Source organism: Elephantulus edwardii, unplaced genomic scaffold, assembly GCF_000299155.1.
Source record: "Elephantulus edwardii isolate Elephantulus edwardi_28Jun2011 unplaced genomic scaffold, EleEdw1.0 scaffold00307, whole genome shotgun sequence".
Taxonomy (NCBI): domain Eukaryota; kingdom Metazoa; phylum Chordata; class Mammalia; order Macroscelidea; family Macroscelididae; genus Elephantulus; species Elephantulus edwardii.
The window spans coordinates 1,512,719-1,537,982 of NW_006400057.1; the positions used below are offsets into that span (position 1 = coordinate 1,512,719).

The following is a 25,264-nucleotide window of genomic DNA, read 5'->3' on the forward strand; positions in this document are numbered from 1 at the left end:
CAAACAAAAAAATGTCTAGAAAATGACCTTCTGGACCCTGGGCCGGCCTGGGGTTGCCAGTGGGTCGCTGGGGTTGCCAGTGGGTCGTTGGGTGTAGAACTCCCTACCCTGAACAGCTGGGTGCGGCCGCCAGCGAGGGAACTAGGTGACCCTGGGGGCCGGTGGCGAATGTGTTCCCTGGACAGGAAAAAAAAAATGGTATAACCAAGAAGGCCCGTTCATCGGGGTTTAAGAAATCTAAAGTTTAAAATACGTTTCAGTATCTTTTTCTTTCTGAAACGCTGCTGCTGTTACGCCCGGAGCTCTGATAAGTGGCCATCGAGTGAACTTGAGTCGGTGGGGATGACCGTGTATGGTGACACGGATCCTCTCCAGGCCCCTTCCCGCCTGGGGCCCTGTTGGCTGCAGGGGTCCTGTGGGATTCGAATTGTGAGCTGCACGGGAGCGAGGCACATGTAGACCGGGCGCGGGGACAGGCTGCTCTCCGGATCAGGCCCCGCCAGGGTGAAACAGCGCGCCTCAGGGGCTCCCCTCGAGTCCAAGATCCCCTGGGAACTTTCGTGCAAGCTGAGCAAATTCCAAAACAGGAGAGGAAGGAGGAGCATTAAAAGACTGGAAAACAGAAAGGCTTCTGAGGCTCCGCCTGTCCACCTGGACACCTCCCCGACTTTCGCCAACCTCTGGGAATCTCTCTGCTTCGGGGGCCCTGACCTGCCCTCTTCTCCCCGGCTTTTTGTGGGCCTTTCAGGCCAGCTGGGGTGTGTCGAGGAAGAGCGCGGGATCCATGGCTAGTGTTTTGGGGGTATCACAAAGCGGGACGCTTCCCCAGCGTCAAGCGAGGCGGCTGGAAATCAGCACATTGCAGGGGGCAGGACTTTCTGTGAGGCTTAAATGGTTTTATTTTTAAATTAACTCACAAGAAAAACATTTTCCTTCCCATTTCCCCGTTTAGTTGGAAAACCAGACTAAAGAAAAGAAAACTCGAGACTTCGAACAAAACAATGATCTTTCCCTTCTTTTTGGTTAGGCAAACTTTTGAAGCAAAAAAAAAAAAAAGGGGGAGAGATTGGACATCTGGGGGGGAAATGTGCGTTCCCTTCCCAGCCGGGGGTTGCGGGGTCGGTCAGCGTCCGCCCAGGCGGCGCCAGGGTCCCCGTGCGGTCCCCACGGCCCGGCGAGCTTCGAGAGAAGCCACCCGGGGCTCAGTAGCTCGGAGCAAAGGAAATGTACAATGACACCTCTTGGACTTGCAAATAGATCGAAATTCACAGGGCTGGGGCCCCGCTCACGGCGCGCCCGGCTCAGCCTGTAAATGCTAACTCAGTAAACGCATTTGAGTACTAACTCTTGATTAGAAAAACATCTCACCGAGACACGAACGTTCTTAAATTTCCTTTAATACTGACTTGAGGAGAAGCATTCTTTCAAAACATTTGCACTCAGAGGAACTCAAACATCAACCACTTATTTTGGTACCTATTTACTAATAACCTTCGGAAAAACCCTTTCCAGTGAGGGGGGGGGGAAATTTGGTCACAACTCGCAAAGGAATCAGAAGGGAGCCGTTTGAAGCCCTGGTCGCGCACAGGGGCCAGCAGACGCCGCGCTGTCTGTCTTGGGAGCGGTAGGCGATCGAACTTAGGTTAAAATTTAAAGCACCTACATCCTGCTTCAGTTACCAGCCTCGTTTCCAGAGTTTTCCGCCGTCCACCTTTCCAAAAATACCGCCACGTTAACGCTGGGAACCTTCGCGGTGATAATAAATGACTAAATTGGACAAGAACGGCTCGGTAGCAATTTAAAATGCAGAAGTGTTTAGCAACAATTTACAACATTAAGAGAGAAGGGGGGGAGATGAATTATCGCCAACTTCCTCGATTGGGCGCCCCTTTATCCCCCGATGCTTCAGGGTCCTGCCCTCTCCTGCCCCTGGGAACCACAGGTTCACAACTTACAGCTCCAGGCGCGCAGCAGACCCTGGGAGCCCTCACCCGCGTTGGGCACCACATGTTACAGGGCACCTACCTACTCCGATCAGCTCTGCTGAGGTCCCTTCCCAACTCCAACTGGGAAAAAACCCCACAAAACTATACACACAGAGACAGACACACACATGCCCGCGCAAATACACACAGTGCTGAACCACTTTCAGGAAAACTGACCTTTAGTTTACCTGGAATGGGGGGATGGGCGTGGGAGTGCAAGAATCAATTCTCCCAAAACAGCTCCCAACTCCTGTCCTAATTAAATTCTCTCCCGGACTGTGTCGGAAGGAATTCTTCTTGTGAACGAACGTATCGGGACATATATCATGGGCCCCGCAGGAGACAAGCTGCGGCCCAGACCTCACTGACAGATCAGCGCTGATAACCCTGACGTTCATTTCCAATCACTTTGCCCGTCAAGGGCCCTATCAGTTTGTACACAGTTGTGATAACCGCGTGGAGGGAGCGAAGAAGGGGTGTGTTTGTTGGGAAGGGAGGGGAGTGGGTATTTAGGTCCGGATCCAGAGGAGGTGATCCTCACCCCCGCCTTTCTCCAAAGCCCTCTTTGCGTCTTATCTACCGTCCTCAGGGGACTCTCAGAGCAAAAGGGACATCCCCAAGCGGAGAGGGGACCCCGGGCAAGGTGGCGTGGAAGTATTTGAAGTACTGTCCACTAACCCTTAAGCACCCCGAATTCAAGATTTCCTAAGGTTAGTTGGGGAGTGGAACTTTCAAAAACTCAGAAATTGACATGTTAGATACTGCAGTTGAGAATTAGGGCGCAAGGCACGTGAGTTTCATCTTTTCTGGTTTTAGGAGCTGCAACGCCCGACAGCCAACACTGCCCCAGGGCCCCAGAAAAGATGGGAAAAGTTTAAGGTCAGTCACAAACTTGGGAACCCAAGGCTCCTTCAATGTGGAGCCAGGAGAGGGAGGCTTGCGATGTGGAACACTTTCCTCTGGAATTGAGTAAGGAGAGGGGGCGCGGGGCTGTGCACATGGGACCCTTAGGGTGCAGGGTCTCCCGACCCCCACGCCATGCGTGGGCGCTAACTGGTGGCGCTGGGGCGGGGGGGGGGTCTGTCCGGCCGGCTGGGACTGGCTGGCTTTCAGCCTCCTCGCCCCACCCCCGGCGTCTGGGGCCCGTGCCCCCCGGGTGGACCCGCACCCACCACGGTTCTACGCTCCGCCCGGCCCACGCCCGCAGACTGCGCGGCTTATTGTGCGCCCGGGGCGGCGCGCTCCCCTCCCCCCGGCCCTCCCTTCCCCACCCTCTTTTTTCTCCTCCCCTCGTTCCCTCCTCCTTCTCGTCGTCGTCTTCACCTCCAGCGCCCAGCTGCTCGCAAGAGTGCAGTTCCGACCCACAGCCTGGCACCCTTCGGCGAGCGCTGTTTGTTTAGGGCCCGGTGAGTCCAATCAGGAGCGCAGGCTGCAGTTTTCCGGCGGAGCAGTAAGAGGCGCCTCCTCTCTCCTTTTTATTCACCAGCCGCGCTTCGCAGACCCGGGACTCGCGCTCGCCCGCCGGCGGCTTCGGCTTCTCTCCGCCCGCCTAGCACCCTGAACCGCGACCGTTCTCCATGCACAGCGCCTGCTCGAGGTTCGGCTCCTTCTTTCTCTGCTCTCCCGCTGTGCTCCCCGCCACCCCGCGTCGCGCGGGCCTCCTGTACGCGGGCTCCCGGGCCGCAGTGGGCTCCGAGGCCGCCTCCCTCCTCTCCTGCGAGCGCTCTGGAGCGTCTCTCAGGTTCTCCGGACACCGCGGACCAACTTCTGGTGTCTTTTCCTCTCCGCAAAGCACTTATCTGCGCGCAGCCTTATCACCGAGTTATCTCGGCGCGAAGGGGCGGGAGCCAGCAGTCGCGGGCGGGCAGAGAAACTTATTTCTTGCTATCTAGCGCGGGTCTGGGAGAGGGCATTAATTTTAGTGTGGTTATCTCCCCTGAGCGGGAGAGATTTAGAAATGCAGCCCCAAGGAGGCCAGCCCGACTGTATTTCGCTTCCCACTCCCCACCCCTTTCTTTAAAGGCTCCTGTCATTCTTCCTGCTCTCCCCCTTTGGGGTGGCCTCGGCTCTGGGGCGGTCTCACGGCACGCCAGGCCGCTCCCCCTCCTCTCTTGCTCCGCTCCACCCCGCTACGTCGGAACCCAGGGTGATCTGCCCTGTCCGCCGCCGTGGATGACTACCGGGTGGGCCGGATGGGCGCGTGCGCTGCTGGCCTTGGACACGGGCGGTGGCCCAAGGGTGCCGCTCCCCGGGGGAGTGTGAGTCTCGCACCTCGGGCTGTGGCACCGGCTCTGTCTCCGGAGGGCCGGAGAGGCGAGTCTCCGCCCGGCGCCCCACCTACCCGAGGCTGCATGGTATTTCTCTCCGGGTCTCTGGTTCGCTCTCGTAGGCACAGTCCGGGAAAAACTGGGAGAGCCAGTATGAGAAAACGCGGCGGTTTCGTTTTGGGGGACAGGTTACCTCCCTTGCGCCGGGGGTTTTAAGCCCGTACCGTCCTACTGAGAAATTCTAGGCTCGGGGGAGGAGAAGCGTAGGGAGGCGGGCTGAGGCACTCGGACACGCACAGCTCCTTAAGAGTCCTGCGTTCCCTGGTGCGAGGGGGCGTGAAGGGCAGCTGCTGGGGAGCCGCGCTGATACCCTAGGGATCTGGCGCGCGTGGAGTAAGGCTGTTGGAGCGAAAGTGGAGGGCGAGGACGCAAGCAGTCCCGGTCTTCCAGGTCCTTGGCGGCTGCGCCTGCTCCCTCCCTTCCCCTTCGTCCTGGGCCGCGGCGGGATCTCCAAAGAGTGTCCTGAACTGCACAGCACAGTAGGGGTGAGGGGTTGGCCTCCACCCTCGCTAATCCAGGTGTTTTCTGTTCCCCTTCTTCCTCGTCAGGAGCTAAGAGCCATCTGGGAGCGGCGCGGGACTGTGGATGGCCTTGAATGATAGCAGCTGGAGCCTGCCAAAGCGTTTCGGGCCCGCGACTGCGGACGCCGGCGACTCTGGGGCCTTCGCTGCGCGAGAGCCCTCCACACCACCTTCCCCCATCTCCTCGTCTTCCTCCTGCTGCTCGCGGGGCGCGGAACGCGGCCTCGGCGGCGCCAGCGACTGCAGGACACCGCAGCTCGACCCGGAGGCGGCAGCCGGCTCCCCGGCCCGCTCCCTGCTGCTCAGCCCCTACACCTCCCACCCCTTCGGGGCGCCCCACTTACCTTCGGCGCCCGGGGTCGCAGGGCCCGGAGGTGGCCTGTCCAGCTGGGAGGACCTGCTGCTCTTCACTGACCTGGACCAGGCCGCGACCGCCAGCAAGCGGCTGTGGTCCAGCTGCGGCGCCAAGCTGAGCCCGTTCGCGCCCGAGCAGCCGGAGGAGATGTACCAGACACTCGCCGCACTATCCAGCCAGGGCCCCAGCGCCTACGACGGCGCGCCCGGCGGCTTCGTGCACGCGGCGGCCAGCTCCCCTGTCTACGTGCCCAGCACGCGCGTGGGCTCCATGCTGCCGGGCCTGCCGTACATGCAGGGCGCGGGTAGCGGGCCGGCTAACCACGCGGGCGGCGCCCCGGCGCACCCCGGTTGGCCGCAAGGCCCGGCCGACAGCCCCCCATATGGTGGCGGCGGGGGCGCAGTGGGAGGCAGCGCGGCGGGCCCTGGAGGCGCCAGCTCGGCCGCCGCGCACTTGTCGGCCCGCTTTCCCTACTCGCCCAGCCCGCCCATGGCCAATGGCGCGGCACGGGAACTCGGGGGCTACGCTGCCAGTGGTGCGGCCGGCGCTGCCGGCGTGGGCGGCGGCGGGAGCCTGGCGACCATGGGCGGGCGCGAGCACCAGTACAGCTCGCTGTCGGCGGCGCGGCAGCTCAACGGGACGTACCATCACCACGCGAGTGCCTACTCGCCCTACGTGGGCTCCCCGCTGACGCCTGGGTGGCCGGCGGGCCCCTTCGATTCACCGGTCCTGCACAGCCTACAGAGCCGCGGCGGAGCCCCTCTGCCCATGGGGCGCGGGCCCAGCGCAGGTAATGGGCGCGTCGAAGCGCAGGGTGGGTGCTTCTGGGCGGTTGTTGACTTCCGTCCTGATTTCAGCGCTTTCCCATCTGGATGCACAGAATTGGGACCTAGTACTGGATGTTTTTTTAGGCCTGTAACTGGTAGCGCTGATAGCGGGCAGCTAGTTTAGAAACCCACTCTGTTCCGGTTCACTGTAATACCGTGGAGCAGGACGTCCTGGGCACTTAATGGATGGAAAGGCGGTCGTGAATTGAGGAAAATAAGTTAGAAAAGGAAAAGACGGTTTGAGATGCTTTGTGCTGCAGTTTTAGGGTCTACGGATGATTCCTCTTGGGAGTATAATTTAGGGGCGTTTGGAGAACTTGATTCACCGGTTGCCTGCGCACTCGGTCTTAAGTGACGGGTGTGTGCATTTGAAGACAAGGACCCCAGGATACAGACATCCAGGATGGGCCAGCCTTTTATTAGCACTTCATCCTGAGGGAGGGCTGGCGGAGAGGGCCTGTGCCTGAGCCCCTGTGGCCCAGGCCATTTTCTTGAAGGCCTCACTGGGAGCTGGGATCCTGGAGGTTCAGGGGACCCTTTTCCCTTCTTAGGGTGTAGCATCATCCCTTCTCTCCCCTGCTTTTCAGTTTCTTATTCACCATATGCTCTTCCCTAGTCTCAGAGTGGGAGCATTTGGGAGAAACTGAAAAACAAAAAACAAAAACAAAAAGAAAACCACAGCAATCAGAAGCCCTAGAAATGCCACGTCCATGTGGGAAGTGTTCTGTTTTGCACACGCAGGGTGTTGTGAGTGAGGCTTAGCCTCCTGGGCAGTCACTGTTCTAGGAGCTGCCTTGCCTTGGCAGGCTCTGTGTTTTGTATTTTGTCTGTTGATCATCTAGCAGAGTCCTGAGGGAAAGATTTTTTTGTTCATTTGTTTGAAGGAGGGGTTCTGGGGAGCTCCTGTAGTCACAGAAGACAAGGAAAAGGGAGGGTTGTGAACCCAACTGTCCTAGTCCATGTCCTTGCACAGCATGTTAAACAGAGGGTGCCTCAGAATTCCCTTTAGGGACACTGGTTACTTAGTGGAACGTGGGGCATTGCTAACCTTGGGTCAAGAAAATTTGGAAACTTGAAAGTCAAGAAACTAATTGGCAAAGCTAAACTCTCTCACCAGCCCAATATTGGGAGGAGTCAGTGGTCATTGATAACTAGCTCTTCCTTTCTGTCTCCTGAGACTTTGCTCCCTGTTTCCTTCCCTTCCAAAGCAGCCTAGGAGACTTTGCTATCTGTGTGTGTAATGGCCATAGGGTACCACGTTAAGACTTTCTCTGTTGCCTTGAGGGCTAGCTATCAGCCCCTCCTTGAGCATAGGGACCCAAGTCTGGCTCCCTGGGGCTGAGAGACCGGGAGATGAGAGATCTTCAAAGAATGGGAAGTGGGTGTTGTGTGAGAGACTCCTTTTGTGTGTGGCCAGGAGTGCGGCAGAGAAGCAGAAGGCTGTGTGAGTTGGGTGGAGAGGCCCATGCAGTTTGAACAGGATCCGGGTTTCTAGAAAGCTCCTAGCTTGACTTTCATATTCCTTCCCCTCATCTTCCAGCCTGCCAGAAGACAGGAAGAGTAGGGTTGTCCCAGAGACAGAATTGGAGCTCTGATGTTTAAAGTAACTGGTGGGTGTGTGTTGTCAGGAGAGGTCCTTTTAGGGGCAGAATGATGCAGGTGCAGGAATGTTTTTATTTTAAACCGTTCACAAAGTTGGAGGTTCCCACCCCTTAACCTTTGGAGCAGGATGTTGTAAAATTAGAAGCATGTTTGGTAGACCAAGAGAAGCAGGTATTTAATAAAACATGGAGTGATTGGGGATCCTTTGCATAAAGGGTCCATTAGGAAACCAGGGGGTTTTTGGAGGAGAATGAGTTACGGACTTTGCGCTTGCACATGTCCGGGTGATCTGACACATTCTAGAAAGAACTTGTTCCTTAGCTCCCCTTCCCTACCTTCCTTACTAGATTTTGGTTTTCCACTTTGATTTTTTTTTAAAGGCCCCACTTCTTTGGAGACAGATTCCTTACTTGTTTTTGGCAAACACAGGGCTAAACTAAACCATGACCACTGGGCTTTCTCGGCCTGCAGAGTGTGGAGGCCTCTGAGAGACTTGCCGGTACACCTCTCCTAGTGATGCTCAGGACCCCCTAAGGTCCCTGGACAAAATACACACCTTGCTTTTCCCTAGGAGCACCAAGAAGTCACATTGAGTTCTGTGGTTTAGTAAGAATTGCACTATGAGCACAAAGGTACGCAGTTTGAATCAAACATGGGAGAAAGATGGGCAATCTCCGCTGAAAAAAGAAAACCAAACCCAAAACCTACTGTAGGGTCAGCTATGGGTTTGCTCTGTACTTAACAACCCAGATGCCATGGTGTTGAATAAGGAAAAGCTGGTGAACAAGCTTGCAGCACGAGATTTTGCAATTTTTTGTTAGACATACCTGTCTGCATTTTAATCAGAGATTAAGTAGCTGCAGGAAGAGTGAAGAAGTGTAGGGAGAGTGAGGGAGCAATTGGTTTTACTGAATTAAAAATTAGCAACCATTCTAGATTTTGTTTCTCCAGAGAAGATGAACTTAGTAGTAGTCTTTGGGTTTTCGGGTGACTTAATTAGTTCTACTGGGTAGAAGTCTTCTGGGAGTTTATTGTATTCGGCACAGGGCAAAGAAGCCAGGAGGCATTGGGCTGAGATTTCCAGGGAATGTCCCACTATATCCAGAGCACCTCTGATAGGTAACATTTTAAAGTCAACAACAAAGACAAATACCTTGTTTAACTTGTGTCCTTGAAGTCCTGAGCATTTTACTGATACCGTAGTCAATAGTGGCTTTTAGTGCAGAGAAGAATAAATCTTTGTCATGTGTGGCAAGCTGTAGTATTCCATGACAACTTTGAACTCGAGTTTGTAGGGTGCCAGTTGCTTCCACACTAGGAAGGAGAGTTGTTTTATAGGGTTAATAATAGCTAATGGAATTAAGAGAATATTTATTTATGCTAAAGTCACATTTAAATATTTTTACAACAAAAGGTTGAGTAGAGACACAAACTACAGGGGAATGGAAAGGAATGAAAGGCTCCCTAACATACATAATTATCTAAGTGTAATGTTTATTTACTTTAAAAATCAATACTGGAATACTCCTTTAAGAATGCTAATTTGGGATATTCAAGCCCTTTGTAATAACAAGGAATCTTAAGTAGCAGAAGGCACTGTTAGGTTAGGCACCATTTGTTAAAATGACTACATTTAATAAGCAACTAGTTCATTTTAGATTATGTATTTGTCCATCATTAAGCTTCTTGAGGTGAAGTAATGGATAATACAACCATTTACTTTTAAAAAACCGTTTACTTTTGAAAATGTGTAAAGCAGGCTTAGATTAGTAATGAATTCTGAAAATACCCAAATAGTAAGAGGACACATTTTAAGTAGGTTGCAAGTAGGTGGAAATTTTAAGTGTAGGGGGGAAAAACCCAGTTTAATTGAAAATTGCACTTAGTAATTTGCTCAAAGTATCAAACCATATGTAGAAATTTGCAGACACAATTAAGCATGACGAACATGAAGTTTAATCTGTGCCCTTGGTAAAGTTAGTACTTCCCCCTGAGCAGTATTCTAGGCAGTTGTTATAGGTGCCCAGGAACAGTATTTTCAGTTTGAGTTCACTTTTGGGCAATAGCAGATAATAATACTTTAAAGAAGCACCTGATACCAAAAAAGTGGTGCAGGTTATTCGCGTGTGTTTTTGAGCGAAAGTGAGCATCCATGGTCCGTGTTAATATTGTATTGCTCGAGCTTGACAAGTGGTATATTGTAATTATGATGGATTCCAGATTTGAAAAGCTTGGGAACAAGGAGTGAGGGAATCACAAATTGACCTACAGAAAAGGTTTTTTATTTCGGGCCCAGTTTCCTATACTGTCCCCTAGCTTTGAGATCCTCACTGCTCTGTTCAGAGGGTGCAGAGTTCTTGATCAAATAGGTCAGATCATCAGTGGCTAGGCAGTCCATCTCGGGCACTCGTTTCCAGAACGTGGGGGTGGGGGTGGGGAGAGATCCTTCAAGGATGACAGCCACAGTGTGTTCAGGGGAGAGGCGCTCAAGGCACCCCTGAACAGGGTCTCCCTTCTGTCCACAGATTTGCTGGAAGACCTGCCCGAGAGCCGGGAATGCGTGAACTGCGGATCCTTCCAGACGCCTCTGTGGCGAAGGGACGGCACCGGGCACTACCTGTGTAACGCCTGCGGTCTCTACAACAAGTTGAACGGCCTCAGCCGGCCCCTCATCAAGCCGCCCAAGCGCGCGGTGAGTAAGCCCGGCCACGCCGCTCCACCCTGCCTTCCACTCCGGCCTCTATGACCAGCCTGCGCTGCCCCGGGCTCGGCGCGCCCCGGCCCCGGCCCGCGCCTCTGCGGGCTCCACGCGCCCCTCTCCCCGCGTGTGCTCCGGCTCGCAGGTCGCGAGGCTGACTGCGCGCACGTAGATAGGAAGGTTTTTTACAAGTACTGTGCGTACTTGTAAAGGCAGCATCCGTCCTTTAAGAGGGAGGGAGGTGTTCTAGGATGCTTTTTTCTAAGTAGGTTTTTTTTTTTCCTTTAAATCCACATTTACATATAGTACTGAAATTCTAACACAGGAGACATTGTAACCTGGGGATAAAAACTGAGTTCCGAGGTCAGATGAAGGAAGGTGTGGTGTTTGGATATGTTTATATTTAAATATTAAAAAAGGAAGTGTGTGTGTGTTTGCAACATTTTCCAATTAGAAAAACAACCTGTTCTGTCCACCACAAAAGCACATTCTGCGTCCCTTTTACTTGGTCTTTTTGTACCATCTATCCTCTTTTTAATTTTTTTTTTTTAACTTCAAATTCCACATATCTTTTGGATTGCCCTTGAGCCAGGTGAAATTTATTTACTCTTACCTACTTGAAATCAACTATTTGAAATCTCACTGTTCACAGAACTACAAAGAATCTGGGGAGGTGGGGGATGCAATTTGTGTGTGCTCCGGTTTAAGACTTTTACCAAGCTGGGCATATTTTAATTTTACATGTTTTAAATTGAAAATTCAATTAGTTTGTTTTTTAAATATTTTAATCTGTCATTATATATACAGGAGATGGTATTTGCTGTAGTGGTTAGATGAAATAAATTATAAAGGTTCAATTCCCATTGTAACCCCAAGTCCTCATTCTGATACATTTAAAAGAATATATTTCACAGTAAGACTCCAGACATTTTTTTTTTTACTCCAGACATCTTAATTCTCTAATTTATTTAATTATTATACTCTAATTACCAAGAACAAACGCTACACATGTTTGTGTTAAATAGATTAGAAGGAAATTGCATCACATTGTAAGTCTGACACCTTAAGGAGAAGCAATTAGTTTTATGGTTTTGTTTTTAATGCATTTAAAATAAAGTGGCTGAGGTTAATTTAATGTGTATGCATGGTTAAATTTATTACAACCTCCCACAGCTTAAAATTTTCTTCAAAGGGCACCCGAAACTTCAGTGGGTGACTCCATGGTTTTCATTTTTCTCACATGCATCATAATTAGAACAACTAGTTCATGGAAAATGTTGAAGAAAGTTCCTTGTTCAAGGAAAGAAACATAGTATGTTAACCAGGGAGGAGAAAGGAAAATTGACCCGAGAGCTGAGAAAAGGTAACATTTTCTTAAGATTGGACACTTGGTAAAATAGTAGCCGTTTGCATTATAAATACGGCATTAGTGCCTTGTGTGTGTGTTCCCTTATGGGTAAAAATAACTGTTGCTGTAAAAGAAAAGTGTTTAACATTTCTGAAAAAATTCTTTCTGTGTGGCAGGTGCCATGGCTGTGATACCAATTGAAGGGTGTGCCGCTATCAATTAGTTCTCCTTATAGGCTTCTTATTTATGGTTTTGATGGGACTAACATAGTTCTCAGAAACAGAATATTGAACTGAAGTTTGTTTAGCCAGCAGTCCAGAACCAATCACTATGAATTTGAACTTGTAATGCATTGCAAAATGAGAGGTTTATGGTGTAACGTGAATTCCTGGCCACTGATGAGTACAGCTGAGATCACTTGCTACAAGGAACTTTTATAACCCACTCACCTTCATTTCACATGTTTATGAGAGCTGGCTTTACTTATGATATGCAGTTGACAGTCATAAAGCTCTTTGTTATAATGACAAATTCTGATAACAAATTTACCTCATTGACTCCAAATTCCACGGGGAAACTGTCATAAATGGTCTCTTTATAAAAGAAACCTTCCTATCGGCTTGTTTATTGATTTCATGTTTATGAAGACATTGGAGTGCTCTTTTAGGAAATTATTTTAGCCATAAAGAGGAGAAAAAGAAGCTTCATGTGTAAGATTTTGTTAATGTTTGCTTTCACTGTTTTAGTAAAGCAGTTCCTCAAATAGTGTTAGCCAAGCACATTCATTTCCACCAAAACTCACATTGATTCCCCCCCCCCCCCCCGCCCCTTAACACTTACTTAGCAATGAAATGGTATAGTGTTAAAAGGTTTACCAGCGTTTCTTTGTTTTTATAACTTGTCTGGAAAGAGTACTGCTAAAGTGATAAAGTAAGATGGGAATTGTAAATGCAAAACCTCGATTTTGTCTTTGAAATTTGCTGGGGCAGAAGACTTACAAATGTCTGCCCCCTAATTTGGTTAACATCCTAATTTATGTTTACACTATCCATTTTTCACAAATTCCTTAAGATGAATATTAGTATAGCTGGTATCCAAATTTTTTTGTACTTTTCTATTCATAGATTTTTTCCTCCCCATCATCTCCCCTTCCTGGAGTCATTGCACACATTTTATAGTTACCAATATAGGTAATTTAAATACATACCATATTTTACTATGTGGGAGAATAAATATTACTAGTTTATCATTCTTTATACTTAATACATAATACCTTACAGAAAAATACATATCCCTAAGGCTGCTCTGTAAGAGCTCTGACAGTATAGTGACTGCTAACCCAGAGGTCAGTGGGTTGAATCCACTAGTGTTGAATCCACTCATTGAGACTCAGTTTCAGAAACCCAGTGGAGCAATAGAAGTCAGTGGGTGGCTAAAGCTATTATGGCCATAAAGGAAATGTGGAAATAGGAATTGTAGTTGTTCCTGTTAATGCCAGTTAACTGAACAAAATAGCAGGGCAAAAAACCACGTCAGCATTAAAATATTGGTGTAAAATTTAGGATCTTGGAAAAAAAATTGTGAAATAAAATTATAATTACAAAATTAATAAAAAGATGCCTTTTTAAACAAAGTGGGGTTTTTTTTTCTTTACAAAGTTTTTGAAAACTTGGTCAAGTACGTTTTATAAGTATACGTCAGACCTTTTAAATCTTCTGCTGAGCAGTGAGCACCACTTTAGAACAGTGGTGGTAACTGGTGATTGCGTTCTGAGAATGGCTGGTGACTCGGGTATTTCAGACCTGTGACCAGGCTGTCCTTCACTTGGATGGCAAGCACTCCCCTGCTGACTGACTACCCATTGCATTGTTATTTCTGGTGTGTGTTGGGATAGATTTTTAGTTGGGCAACCAAGTAGAAAAATAAAGCCAATTACCATTTAGATAATAGCAGTAGTTAGGGAACTCTTCTCAATTTTTGGTGAATAAACCATTAGTGATAATTTCCCTACAATGCTAGTTCAGCTTTTTCAAGTAGAGTTATTGGCTAGCGTTAGTGTGATTGTTTCTCAGCTATTTCTTCCAGAATCTGTGGTCATATACTTGATTAAGTAAAATGTTGAGGGGGGAGGTTGTGTGTGTTTTTTTCCTTTTTTTCTTTTTTAATATGGATCACATGAAACACATGGATTTGGATTCAAGGTCAACCTAATTACCCTCCTTACCCTAATTACCTAATTTCTTTAAAGGACATAAACCCAGACACTTTTTATTACAGCACCACGAGAGTATGAAGAATAGATATAAAAAGAGTTTCTATTTTTGCGGTTAACCTTTCTTGTGTTGTTTTCCTAGCCTGCATCTCGGCGGCTTGGATTGTCCTGTGCCAATTGTCACACCACAACCACCACCTTGTGGCGCAGAAATGCTGAAGGTGAACCTGTGTGCAATGCTTGTGGGCTCTACATGAAACTCCATGGGGTACGCCATTTATCCTGCTTATGGTTTTATGCTGTTAGTGCCCTGTTTGTATGAGGTGGTCTTAGTTTTAAAAAGTAAAGTTTTTAAAAGTAAAGAAAAAGTAACACTTGAACTTTTAAAAGTCAAATATGTTGAAATATGTGCTTCTCTGTATCCACAATGCTATTAATGATATTAATGCTATTACTAGTACCTTAAGGAAACAAATAAGGAAAAAAAATGCCTTCAGCTAAACCAACATTTAAAAAAATTTAAAAGTAAAATGCGTTTTTAACTTGATAACAGAGCAGTAACCCTCTTATTGTACATCCTCAGAAGAAACAAGAAACCAACTATAAATGTATAAAACTGGTGTAGATTTTAAACTTTTACAATTTGACAATAAAACTTTTTTTACAAAGAATACATCTAAAAAATTATAGTTTTCTAGCTGGAAGAGAACAAATGCTTTCTTTTTGAAGAAATTATTTCACTGCTAGCATTTTCCTTTCTTAGAAATGATTTCTTGTTAGAGATCTTTTGTTTAGTGGCTTTACTCTAAAACGGAAATTAGTTTTAAAAATGGTAACTATTAAATGGAAGCAATACATCCTCCCTGATAAATCATTCTGTTTTCTCAAAAATAATATATGGTTTTTAGGGGTGGCAATGTAGGTACTTCAGCTATTGAATATCTGGGGGGGGGGATGGAATTGAAATGAATAGTTTTAAATTTAGGCTCTTTGTACTAGTGTTGGGTATTAGTTTGACTTTTCAGCAAAATATTTATTAAACATAGCATACAAATAAATATCCTAGGTGCCTCGACCACTCGCTATGAAAAAAGAAGGAATTCAGACCAGGAAACGAAAACCAAAGAATATAAATAAGTCAAAGGCTTGCTCTGGTAAATATTCTAAAATACTATTTAATTGTCAAGTATGTGCCAACTTTAAAGGTTTAGCAAGTGTGTATTCATAAGGTTAATTTTAACCATTGCAGGTAATCCCATTCCTGTGACTCCAACTCCCACCTCTTCTAACTCAGATGATTGCAGCAAAAATACATCTCCCACGACGCAGCCCACAGCCTCTGGGGTAAGTGTTACTCCAGAGTGGCAACACTGAGGAGTCCAGGGCACCTAGTGGGTTGTTCTCTGGTGCATTATCTTACATTTTATCTTATCTGGTAGTACAATAATCTAAACCAACATTCAGTTTAGTTAGCTGATACTTAAGAATAGTTTTAAAAGGAAATAACATTTAAATATAAACAAAATGACAAATGTAAGTACTTTACAAACCTCTTAAGATCTATATCATTTTTATGGTTAAATTAACCTAAATAAAAACCCCTACATTTTGATTTGAGGGTCTTAAATTGTTTTAAGGTTTTTAATCAAGCTGTTACATACCTTTTCCTAATAGATAGGGAAACTACCAGGCCAGGGGTTCCCTTAGCCCAGTGGGGAAGAGGTGACATTCAAACTTGATTTTTCTTATCAATGCCAGCTATTTTTCTTTTTCTTTTTATCACTAATCTACCCCAAAGCACAGCTCATCATAATATGATCACTAATGATGACCTATCTTCCCATTTAGGGATTTTTTGTAGGACTCTAATTTAGCTCTAAAGGGCTTGAATTGTACCATTCCAGCAGAAAGCCGAGGAGTGGGCAGTGTGGGACTTTGGGAGCTGCCCCGTGTCTTTTGTGAAGATGGTAGTTTCTGGGCAGAAGTCATATAGACTGGTTTTCTTTATAAGTAGGTAGCAGGGTTTTCCCCACCCTCCTGTTGCCTGAATTCACAGGGAATCCTCTTCAAAAACTGATCAGGCCTCTCCCTAGATCACAGATTGTGGGTCAGACAAAGGTTATGATTTCCATAATACTTAGGAATGTTCAGTTTTTTTGCTCTGCAATTATTTGTAATGTTTATATATGCTTTCTACTTTAGATTTGCCCATTTCACATCTCCTTAGCGTCTTTGGGGGCTGAAGGTTGGGGATTTTCTCAATCAGTACAGCAGGTGAAATTGAAACCCCTGCTTTGCCTTGGAGCTGTTGGTGAGCTAGTTTGGGAAACACAGACCCTGGCATTTTCACAGCTTTTAAACAAACAACAAAACCTTACATTTATTATTTCAAACTCAAACTAGAAAAACTCTGCCTGATCTCTTTATCCTTGTACCTAAACACTTCTGAAACAAGAAACTAAACTAAAAAGACACTAATATAATGTAAACAAAAGAATTTTCACAAAGGAGAAGCTCTTTTCTCTGTTCCACGAGTAGGTTGAAGAGTGTTTCTGGTCTTTTTATAAAAATGGACTCTGGTGTACATGGTTTTTCAATAGCATAATAGATGTTAATTTAAAAAAAAAATAGTGCATATGCCGAACTAAAAGATGTACAATTATTATAAAATGTTCTTTTCTATGCACTAAGTTCACAGAAGCAATGTTTTGGTTTTCCAAAGGCCCAAAGAGGCTTTTGGCCTTGAATGTCTGCTTCTCTCTTTACTGAAGAGAGTGGCTACCAGACTCTGGTCTCTTTGGTAGGATGGTGCATTTTACTGAGACTAAAATGTAATTTATAATGACATGGAGATATTTGCCCAACAAGTGGATTTTGGACACTTGGAGCCTTTAATGGGTAGAATCTGTTTTGCTTAAGGGGTTTTGTGACAGAAAAATTTGTTTGTTAGCCAGTATAGTCAGTTGGTCTACCATGGAAGGGGAGACATTCCCTCATGGAATGGTCAGAGGGGTCTCCAGACCCTTCTCTGGGCTACCTTTGCTCTCTCCAGGGAAGGGGGCGTATAGTGGTATGTGTGAGGATCATCATCTTAACATCCAGCCCCTTCCTCTAAAGTTCATGAAGGGACCTCCTCCAAGGATCTACCTGAGACTGAGCAGGAGGGGCCTGAGTGCCATGTGGGCAGGAGCAGATTAGGGAGATTAGGGAGGTTACACTCAAGGTTTTCTGCTGGTGAGGGACCTGGGCAACCTGCTCAGACTTGGAGCCTGGGGCTGGTTGGAGGGAGCTGCCGTCTCAGAAAGCGCAGTGGTGGAGCTTGTCTGCCAGTCCTTTCTACCTGACTCCTCCAGGCCCACATGGGGTTTCACTGCTGGGGTCTCTCCCACTGGTGAATGGAGTCCTTGGTCATTTCCATCTGCAGGCCCCACAATGTACCTCAGCATTGGGCGGTGCCCCTCTGAACCTGCAGTAGGTGGCAGGAGCATTTTTAAAAGACTGCTGTGTGGGCAGGGTTGGTTTTTTTAAAAAAATCTTTTATGGCAAATGAACAGTAATCTTTTGTGACAAATGAAGAGGCATTTAAAAATTACAGGGAAAAGATTATATGAAAGACTTGTAAAGACTGTAATAAATGTAATTGACAACTTTTGTGACAAATGAACAATATTTAGATTTTTTATAATTTCAAAATGGTTTTTATTTTGTATTATGTTGTATACACAATTCATATACATTGTGTTTCATTTATTTATATTGTGTTTTACACATTCCTCTGTTCACATTGCATTTCACAATGCCATTCCTGTACATAATGTTCTATAAAATTAATCTCCATTGATCTCATCTCCCCATTACTGTTGCAGGGCAGTTGGCTTTGTAACTGTCAGTAGGTTTTGGTGGGATCATTAGAGAGGGGAGGGAAGTGGTAGCTCCACATGGTGAGGCTGTATTCAGAAATGAACACATCACATAGCAAGTTCAGAGCAATGCTCCTTGATCCTTAATTGCCACCTGTGACGTGGTAGATGACGAATGCTTGCTATCCTAGTTCAGTAGGTGCAACCGAGCTACAAAACACAACCCAATCAGGCTGTCAGAGTGGAGATGGGACCTTTGGGTCACACATTCTTCCACTTAGAGATCCGAATGAAAACCTGTCTGCCTTTTCTCAATGATTATGAGTTATAGAGGTGCTTCTCATTTAATTTTTAAGAAGTTTCACCAATGGATGTTCTCAGCATGCTGCTTCTAAATTTTGATGCTGGAAGGAAGGGAACCCTGTTCTGGGCCTGCCTTGCCTGTGGGCACATAACCATGTGGGGGCCATGTCTCCAGCTTGGCTTGGCTTCTGGGCTTCCTGGGTCAGGTGAGAGAGCACAGGAGCTGGGTGTCTGGAGCAAGGCGCCAGGACTCCCCTGCCCAGGGTGGAAGAGGTATGGGCAGGATGCCCTGCACAGGCAGGTAATCTTCCAAGGGCAGGTGTGGAAATCTGGACTTTGAAGTTTAGTTGACTTGCTTTTCTTAGCTCTATTGTTGCTAATATATGTCTTAGTTAGATTTTGAGAAAAGCAAGTCCTTCCTTCTGATAGTTATGAGACCAGTAACCTGAACAGTGACCTGATGTGATAGCTCATGACTCTATTTCTCTTTGCTTTCTCCATTTCTTTGTGGTGGGCTGCACCTGTGTGTGAGGTGGGATGAGGCCTGCCTGCTTCCTGTTTGGATCAGGAAGACTTGCTGAAATGAGGCCTGCCATGGCCATTCAAAGTAATCTTGGAATTCTTGGTGTTTATTAAAATACGCTAAACTTAGTTTTTGTCAATAAATTCGTTTGTGACTTTTAAACAGGTGGATTTCTTGAAATAGGAATTTATTCTGGGTATCTTTTGGGGTATATATACGATGTAGATTGTTTACATGTGTGTGTAGTTTATCTAGGTAGATGGAACAGTTGGCATTTACAATTGTGGTTGCTATAAGAATGCTAAAACTTTTTTTTGTGGAATTCATTCATTGATTTAGTAATATTTTTTACATTCTTTTGCTCTTGCTTTTTAAGGGAGGAATATGGTAATAAATTTCCACAATTCCCAAATAAGATTTAGTAAGTATTCCATTCCATTTGTGATTTGTAACTAAACATTCATAAAACTGGAGGATACTTTATAGCTTCGTTCTCAACAAATACTTGCTTTTAATTGCCTTTATGATAGGGAGGATTAATTTTGGGATGAGTTAGTCATAAGACTTGCTGTCTGAGAATAAAAAAGTCATGATATACTTTACTGGCTTGAAGATAGCGTGTAGGAATAATTTCAGAACAAATTCAAACCTACTTCTATTAAATTTGCAAGTATCATAATGTTGAAGCATTATTAAGCATAGATTATTAAAATATGTGGTGATTCTATGTCTGACTAGCCCTTGCATTATTCTAGTTAAGAAGCATTGCATGAACATTTGCTCAAATGATTGATCATAATGGAGAGGTGAACATAATGTAGAGGTGAATTCCATATTTGGAATTAAATGAGCCACAGTGTACTGTGGGAGGGATGATAGATTCTGATTGTCCACTGTAAATAGCTTTACAGGGTGGGTGAAATCTGAAACAGTCGAGCAGAATTTTTAAAGGTAGAGAAATAGAGGCTGTAGATCTTTGAAAAAGAAAGAACAGCATGGGTGCCTTTGGCACTTAGGGAAATAAAAAAAGCTGACAGCAGGAGAAACTGTTGGAAGAAGTATGTGGGAAGTAGATGGTTCTTCGTAATGAAATTATTACCAAGTCAGCCTTAAGGAGGACCCAAATCATATTTATTTGTAGAAGATGGGTATTTATTGAAGTTCTGTCAGTGTGCTATGTTGTGGTGTTTTTTTTTAGTAAGAACTGCCCCATATCTAACCTCAGTGGGTCTTAAGAGATGGTTGATCACATGGGCGGGGATTGCCCATCTTTATCCAGGAGTAGCTGGTAGGTTTAAAACATGTACTTGTGGGTTGACAGTGCAATTCCTTATCCCTCAGCCACCAGAACTCCCTATTAGCGTACTATAGGTTCCATCAATTAAAAATGTTCTTAAATTTAATACTGATGATCAATGTAAACAAGTATTTAGAGCTGCCTATTTTAAGGGGATTTTCTATCAGCAACAGTTTCTTCAGCACTGACTACACATACTGACCCTTATGCATAAAATGTGAGTGCAAAATGGGTGACCCTGGAGTGCATTATGCTGAATAAAATATCTCAGTAACAAAAAGACAAGTACTGTGTAGTACCACTGTTGTGGAATGGGACTAACATCCGGGTTGGGGTAAGACTGAGAAAAACTGGATAGATGATGTATACTGAATTGAAACAGATGAGAAAGAGAACAGTTTAAAAGTGATATATGATAGGGTATTATGGTTATCACAGGAATCCAGAAACCAAGGAAGATTATCTTTTGCTTTTAAAAGAGACGCACGAACTAGGGGGTGGGGGTGGGTTAGAGAATGAATGAATGGAAATCCAAAATATCTGTAAATGTGAATTAAAACTAACAAGATAAAATTAAAAAATGTGAATGCACTTGAGTTTCTCTCTCCTTAGTTTGTCTCAATGCAAGATAGTCAGGCACTGCTTCCCAGTTTCTTCCTAATGAAAATGTTCTTCATTGTAATAAGGACCCCCATTATAGCCATGTGAGGAGAGACACTCCTTATGCCCAGAAGTAGGGTGATCCAAATTCTGTTCATTACTCATGAGTCCATGCCTTAGCCAGTCTTTGGTCAGTTTCTCCCAATTAAATCCTTGTCTTTCTGGAATGCTCTGTGCCTCCCTAGACTGTTAGCAGTCTGACCAGAGGAACCATTTCTCCTGAGCTGTGGTGCTGGACGTGGTTTGAAAGAGTCAACACACATCCCTGAGTGACACTTGTTAATAGTGTTTGAACGTGCTCTTTGTCCTTCTGAAGAAAGGGAGAATTGGTAGTTTACAGGCTAATATGTAAAATTATTATTTTTTATAGATTTTATATTTGCATCCTGTGGTGAAAATTGGGGCCCCAAAAGCCATTTAGTCAGTTTGCTATGTGTTGCTTTGTCAAGAGGGGCATTTTTAATTAGCCCATTTACATTTCACTGTCTCTCCAAGGGGTTAAACTGAAAAGTCATGGTGGCTTGATCATGGCATTAAGATTTCTCCTTTAAATAGTGTGAGTTTATGTTACTTGAATACAGAAGTGGTTACTGTCTCTCAGGGAAACTTGAAGAGCAGTTTGAATTCAAGAATCTACTTAACTTCCTGAGGATTCCTCGAGCCTTTGGCAGAGCTAGAGTCAAATATTAGTCTTATACCTCCTCAGAAAAAAGCAAGACAGATTTTGAGAAACTTTTTAAAAATGTCAGAAAATTCTGAAAATGTTCTTTTTCATAATGTTTCTACACTTTCTCGTTATGTGCACATTGAAAGGCAGCAGTTGTCTATCTTCTAATGCATTTGTGACAGGTGCTTTATGTGTTTGTGACTTTCTGTTGGAAACTGAGATTCAACACATCATCAGACCCAAGATCATGTGTCATGAACAGGCAGAGCTTGACTTTAGACCCTGGTCTAGTTGGTGGAAATCCTGGATTAATACAGGATGTTAGTTCATCCCTTGAAATCTTTAGAGAGGTGAAATAAGGTTTTTTCAAAAAGTGATTTTTTTTTTAGTAATTTCAGCATCAGATATTATCCTATGAAAACAGAGGGGGAAACAGTGCTTAAAAAGTACTTTGTTTCTAGTGACTAAGGATGTGAGATGGTTTATGCAGATTTTCTCATTAATACTATACATGATGTTGGGTACCAATAGGTAGAAAAATAATAAAAACAAAAAACCCACTACCATTGCATCAGTTCCAATTCCCAGTAACCCAAATTCCCAGTGACCTGCGAGCAATATGCATTTGATTTTAAAAATCTTAACAGAAGCTTTCTTCCTGGAGGGGGATGCTAGGTTAGAAATGCTGACGTTTTAAGGTCTGGAGCAGAAAGACTTTAATTTAACCACCTCCCCATCAGAGCTCCATGTCGTGGGGGTTGGGAGGGATTAAGAGAGTTAAAAACTGCTATTCCTGTATATGATTATTAAAATAAATTTTTAAAATATCAAATACAAAAAAGAATACAGATGAGGGAGAGAATAGTTTAAAAGCAATATGTTACAGGGTATTATGATTATCATAAGAGTCCAGAATGAAGGTTGCAGAGTGGAGTATACTCAAGGAGGGGATGTGGGGGGGGATTGTATACCAATGAAGGAATTTTTCTTTTACTTTTCAAAGAGAAGAGTGAACTGGTGGAGGGGTGGGTTGGCAGGGAGGAAAGTGCAACAGTGAATGTATGGAAATCCAAAATGTCCGTAAATGTTCATTAAAATTAATAATAATAAAAAAAGTGTTATCTTGCTTAGGCTCATACACAATGAATATTATTTGGAACTTAGACTCTGATTTTTCAGAATGTCCAAATTGCCTCCAGCTAATTTTTGTCAAGTTATTAATGAGATTTTGTTTGCTTTTAATAGGCAAGTGCTCATTTCCCTGCCTAGGTTATAGTCCAAAACACACTTTTTTTGTTTAAATATTGGAAAAAAGAGAACACGTGAGCTCAAAAATCATTAATCTCCTGGGGAGGCCTGCAAGAAGAGAATGTTGTGGTTAGGTGTTCTTATTGCCTCATTTATAAACCCGAACCCTGGGTGACTCTGTCAGGTCACCAAGCAAGCCCACGCTGCAGCCGGGGCTGGAACCGACATCCCCGCTCCGGCCCGGGCGTCCACCCATCATCACAGCTATTAATATCCCACTTGCCACATGCTACAAGCCATGAACATAAATATTTTGTTGGCATTTTATCTTCACGCTCCCTGCGTGCCAGGCTCCCTTTCTCCCCTCAGCCCGTTCTAATAACTTACGTTTCTGTCTGACCGCACTGGCCTTTGCTGTGAAGCCACACGTCACCCTGGCAGGAACACGCTGCGTGTGGAGCGTGCATACTTTCATTTTGATCTCAAGGCTGCTACTGGACTCTTTCCCCCTCTTTTGCTTGTGAAGTGTGCACACACAGAGAGAAAGAGATGAAGGAAGAAGGAGTAGTTAGAAAATACATGATTATCCAATGGCTTTGTGTATTAGGAAACAGTAAAGCTTGTATTACTCCCTAAATATTCTGTAATGTATATATCCAACCAATTTTATCACAACTGTGGTTTATTTAATAAGTGACTCATTATCATAAGCTGAAAGGCAGCACCCTAGGTGAAGGATAAGACATTTGTTTTTCCCTGGCCTTTAAGTTCCGAGAGAGTTCCTCTCAGAACAAAATTTTTTTCAAGCTACAGGGATTGCTTTTGTTCTACATACTCCTTCTTATCCCTACTATCAACTCCCACCCCCACCCCCCCCAGATGGTTATACAAAACTGTCACAAAACATGAAAAAATGTTACGGGAAAACATGGCCAAATTTAAGAGATCCGGCTTTGAATAAATGCTGTGAAATGTTATGGCTAAATTGACTCTGAAGAAAATGAATTTCTTTACTGGAACAAAAAGTGATTTATTATACATTTCATGGGTGTCTGCCAAAAGAGTTACTAGCAATATGAAGATCTAATGGATAGGAATTGCTAGCTCTCTTCATGGTTTCACCTGTTAGTGTGATTTTTTAAAAAAAAAATTAATAATGGGAACTTGGAAACAAAGCATCTTCATAGATAGACATGGATAATGTAATTCGTAATTCAGCCAATACCTATTCTGTTTAACCTCTACTAGGCCCAAGAGCCAGAATTGTGAGACTAAGCACAGGAGATTACTTTATTAACCTCGAACTTGAAGAAAGATTTGAACAAGTAAACAGCAAGGTATTGATTTCACTAACCTGTTGGAGTCTAGTAAACAGAATCCCAAGTCAGTATCTGAGGGTGCTTATCTGACCTGCCTCATTGACAGTCTGCTGTGGCTGGGTTCACAGGGCTGGCACTTACATTCCACAATCATGTTTTTACTCTGCTAAGCACAAATACATCTTGTCTCAAGCTCTTGTTAATTTGGTTACTTGATTCCCGGGGAATGCTGAATTATAGTCCGTAGTTCATCCTGGAGGGTCTCAGAATAGCATGACAAGGAAACAGATTCAGATAGTGAGGTGCTGTCTCTGACTCTTGTTGAGGTTTTTGCAAAGCCTCTCCTTTGCACAGGGTAAGTGGGAGTTGCCCCAGAGCTCTCAAACTAAGAATAGCTCACTTCAGTGGGATCTTGGAAATCAATAGTGGTGCTCTTTATTTGTATAGCCTTGTTTGTCTTTGCCTGACAGTAGAAATAACTCCAAAACTTGCCTGATGAGAAAATGTAGAGCTTTGGAGCAATTGCTGCTAACACAGTAATAATATTTTAAAGTCTCTTCCAGGCAATAATTCCTTCTTGATACTTGTGCTTTCATATGTTTTCTGTGGTTTAAATACACTGATTGTGGTTGATTTTTTTTTTCTAATTTAGTTTGAGATGCTCTCCAAGTCTCATACAAAGTCTGTTATGTTATAGAAGTGAAGATCACAAAAAATCTTACTTTAAGATCTTTACCAGTGAGTTGGAAGATTGGCATAGAGTCACCTGTTTTCATGCAGGTTAAGTTTTTTGTTTGGTGGTCAGTTAATTTCACACTGAGGGATAACTATTCCCTGCCACTTTGTGAGGATATTTCCAGGGCCCTTAGGAACTTTTGCTTCTGCCATTCCATCTGTGGAAAAGGCAACAATCCTGAGGGTGGTTATAACCTACTGACTCAGGCCCTGGAGAAAGAGGGACCCAGAGAGATTCCCCGAAGGGAGTTTACTAAATTGAGGCGGGGGGGGGGGGGGGGGAGCATTATACTGCAAAACCTGCCTTAGATCATCATCTGTGAGAAAGCTCTTCCTTTTATGAGAGAACATATTCAAGGCTCTGGTGCTGTACTGTGTTATCTACTATGAAGCAACTAAGAGGGTTTCACAGTGTTTTACACGTTCAAATGGAGACAGACCTGTGCATGTTTGCATATCTTTTATGCATCACCTCTTAAATGATTGACTTTCCCTATCTGATCCTGTTACCAAATGTTCCACCCGAACCAAAAACGAGCACTTGAGCATAGCTTTTATAGTTATGGAGTTTTTGCAAGTTAAGATTTCTATAGAAATGTTCTCCCTTGTTGGAATTTATATGTAGATTTTAATTTTTCTTTGGGGGAAAGCAGCCATAAAGCACTGCAGCAGTTTAACCCAGAGGTTACAAAAGCAGAGGAGAGCATTCTGGCAGAGTGAGGGATGGCTGGCTTCCCTTCACAAAGCAGAGTCCTCCACACTGACTCACTTGATGTG

The 25,264-nt window shown here is 44.9% G+C and overlaps 1 protein-coding gene across 1 annotated transcript in view; it reads left to right on the forward strand.

Annotated features, from left to right (window-relative positions):
- The first annotated feature begins 3,355 nt into the window (after nt 1-3,355).
- GATA6 (GATA binding protein 6) overlaps nt 3,356-25,264 on the forward strand; it is a 29,003-nt gene continuing 7,094 nt past the window's right edge. Inside the window, exons 1-6 of the mRNA XM_006901066.1 lie at nt 3,356-3,582; nt 4,861-5,978; nt 10,143-10,309; nt 14,018-14,143; nt 14,942-15,029; nt 15,125-15,219. Coding sequence (XP_006901128.1) covers nt 4,898-5,978; nt 10,143-10,309; nt 14,018-14,143; nt 14,942-15,029; nt 15,125-15,219 — 1,557 coding nt within the window. The 5' untranslated portion in view covers nt 3,356-3,582; nt 4,861-4,897. The remainder of the gene's footprint in view (nt 3,583-4,860; nt 5,979-10,142; nt 10,310-14,017; nt 14,144-14,941; nt 15,030-15,124; nt 15,220-25,264) is intronic.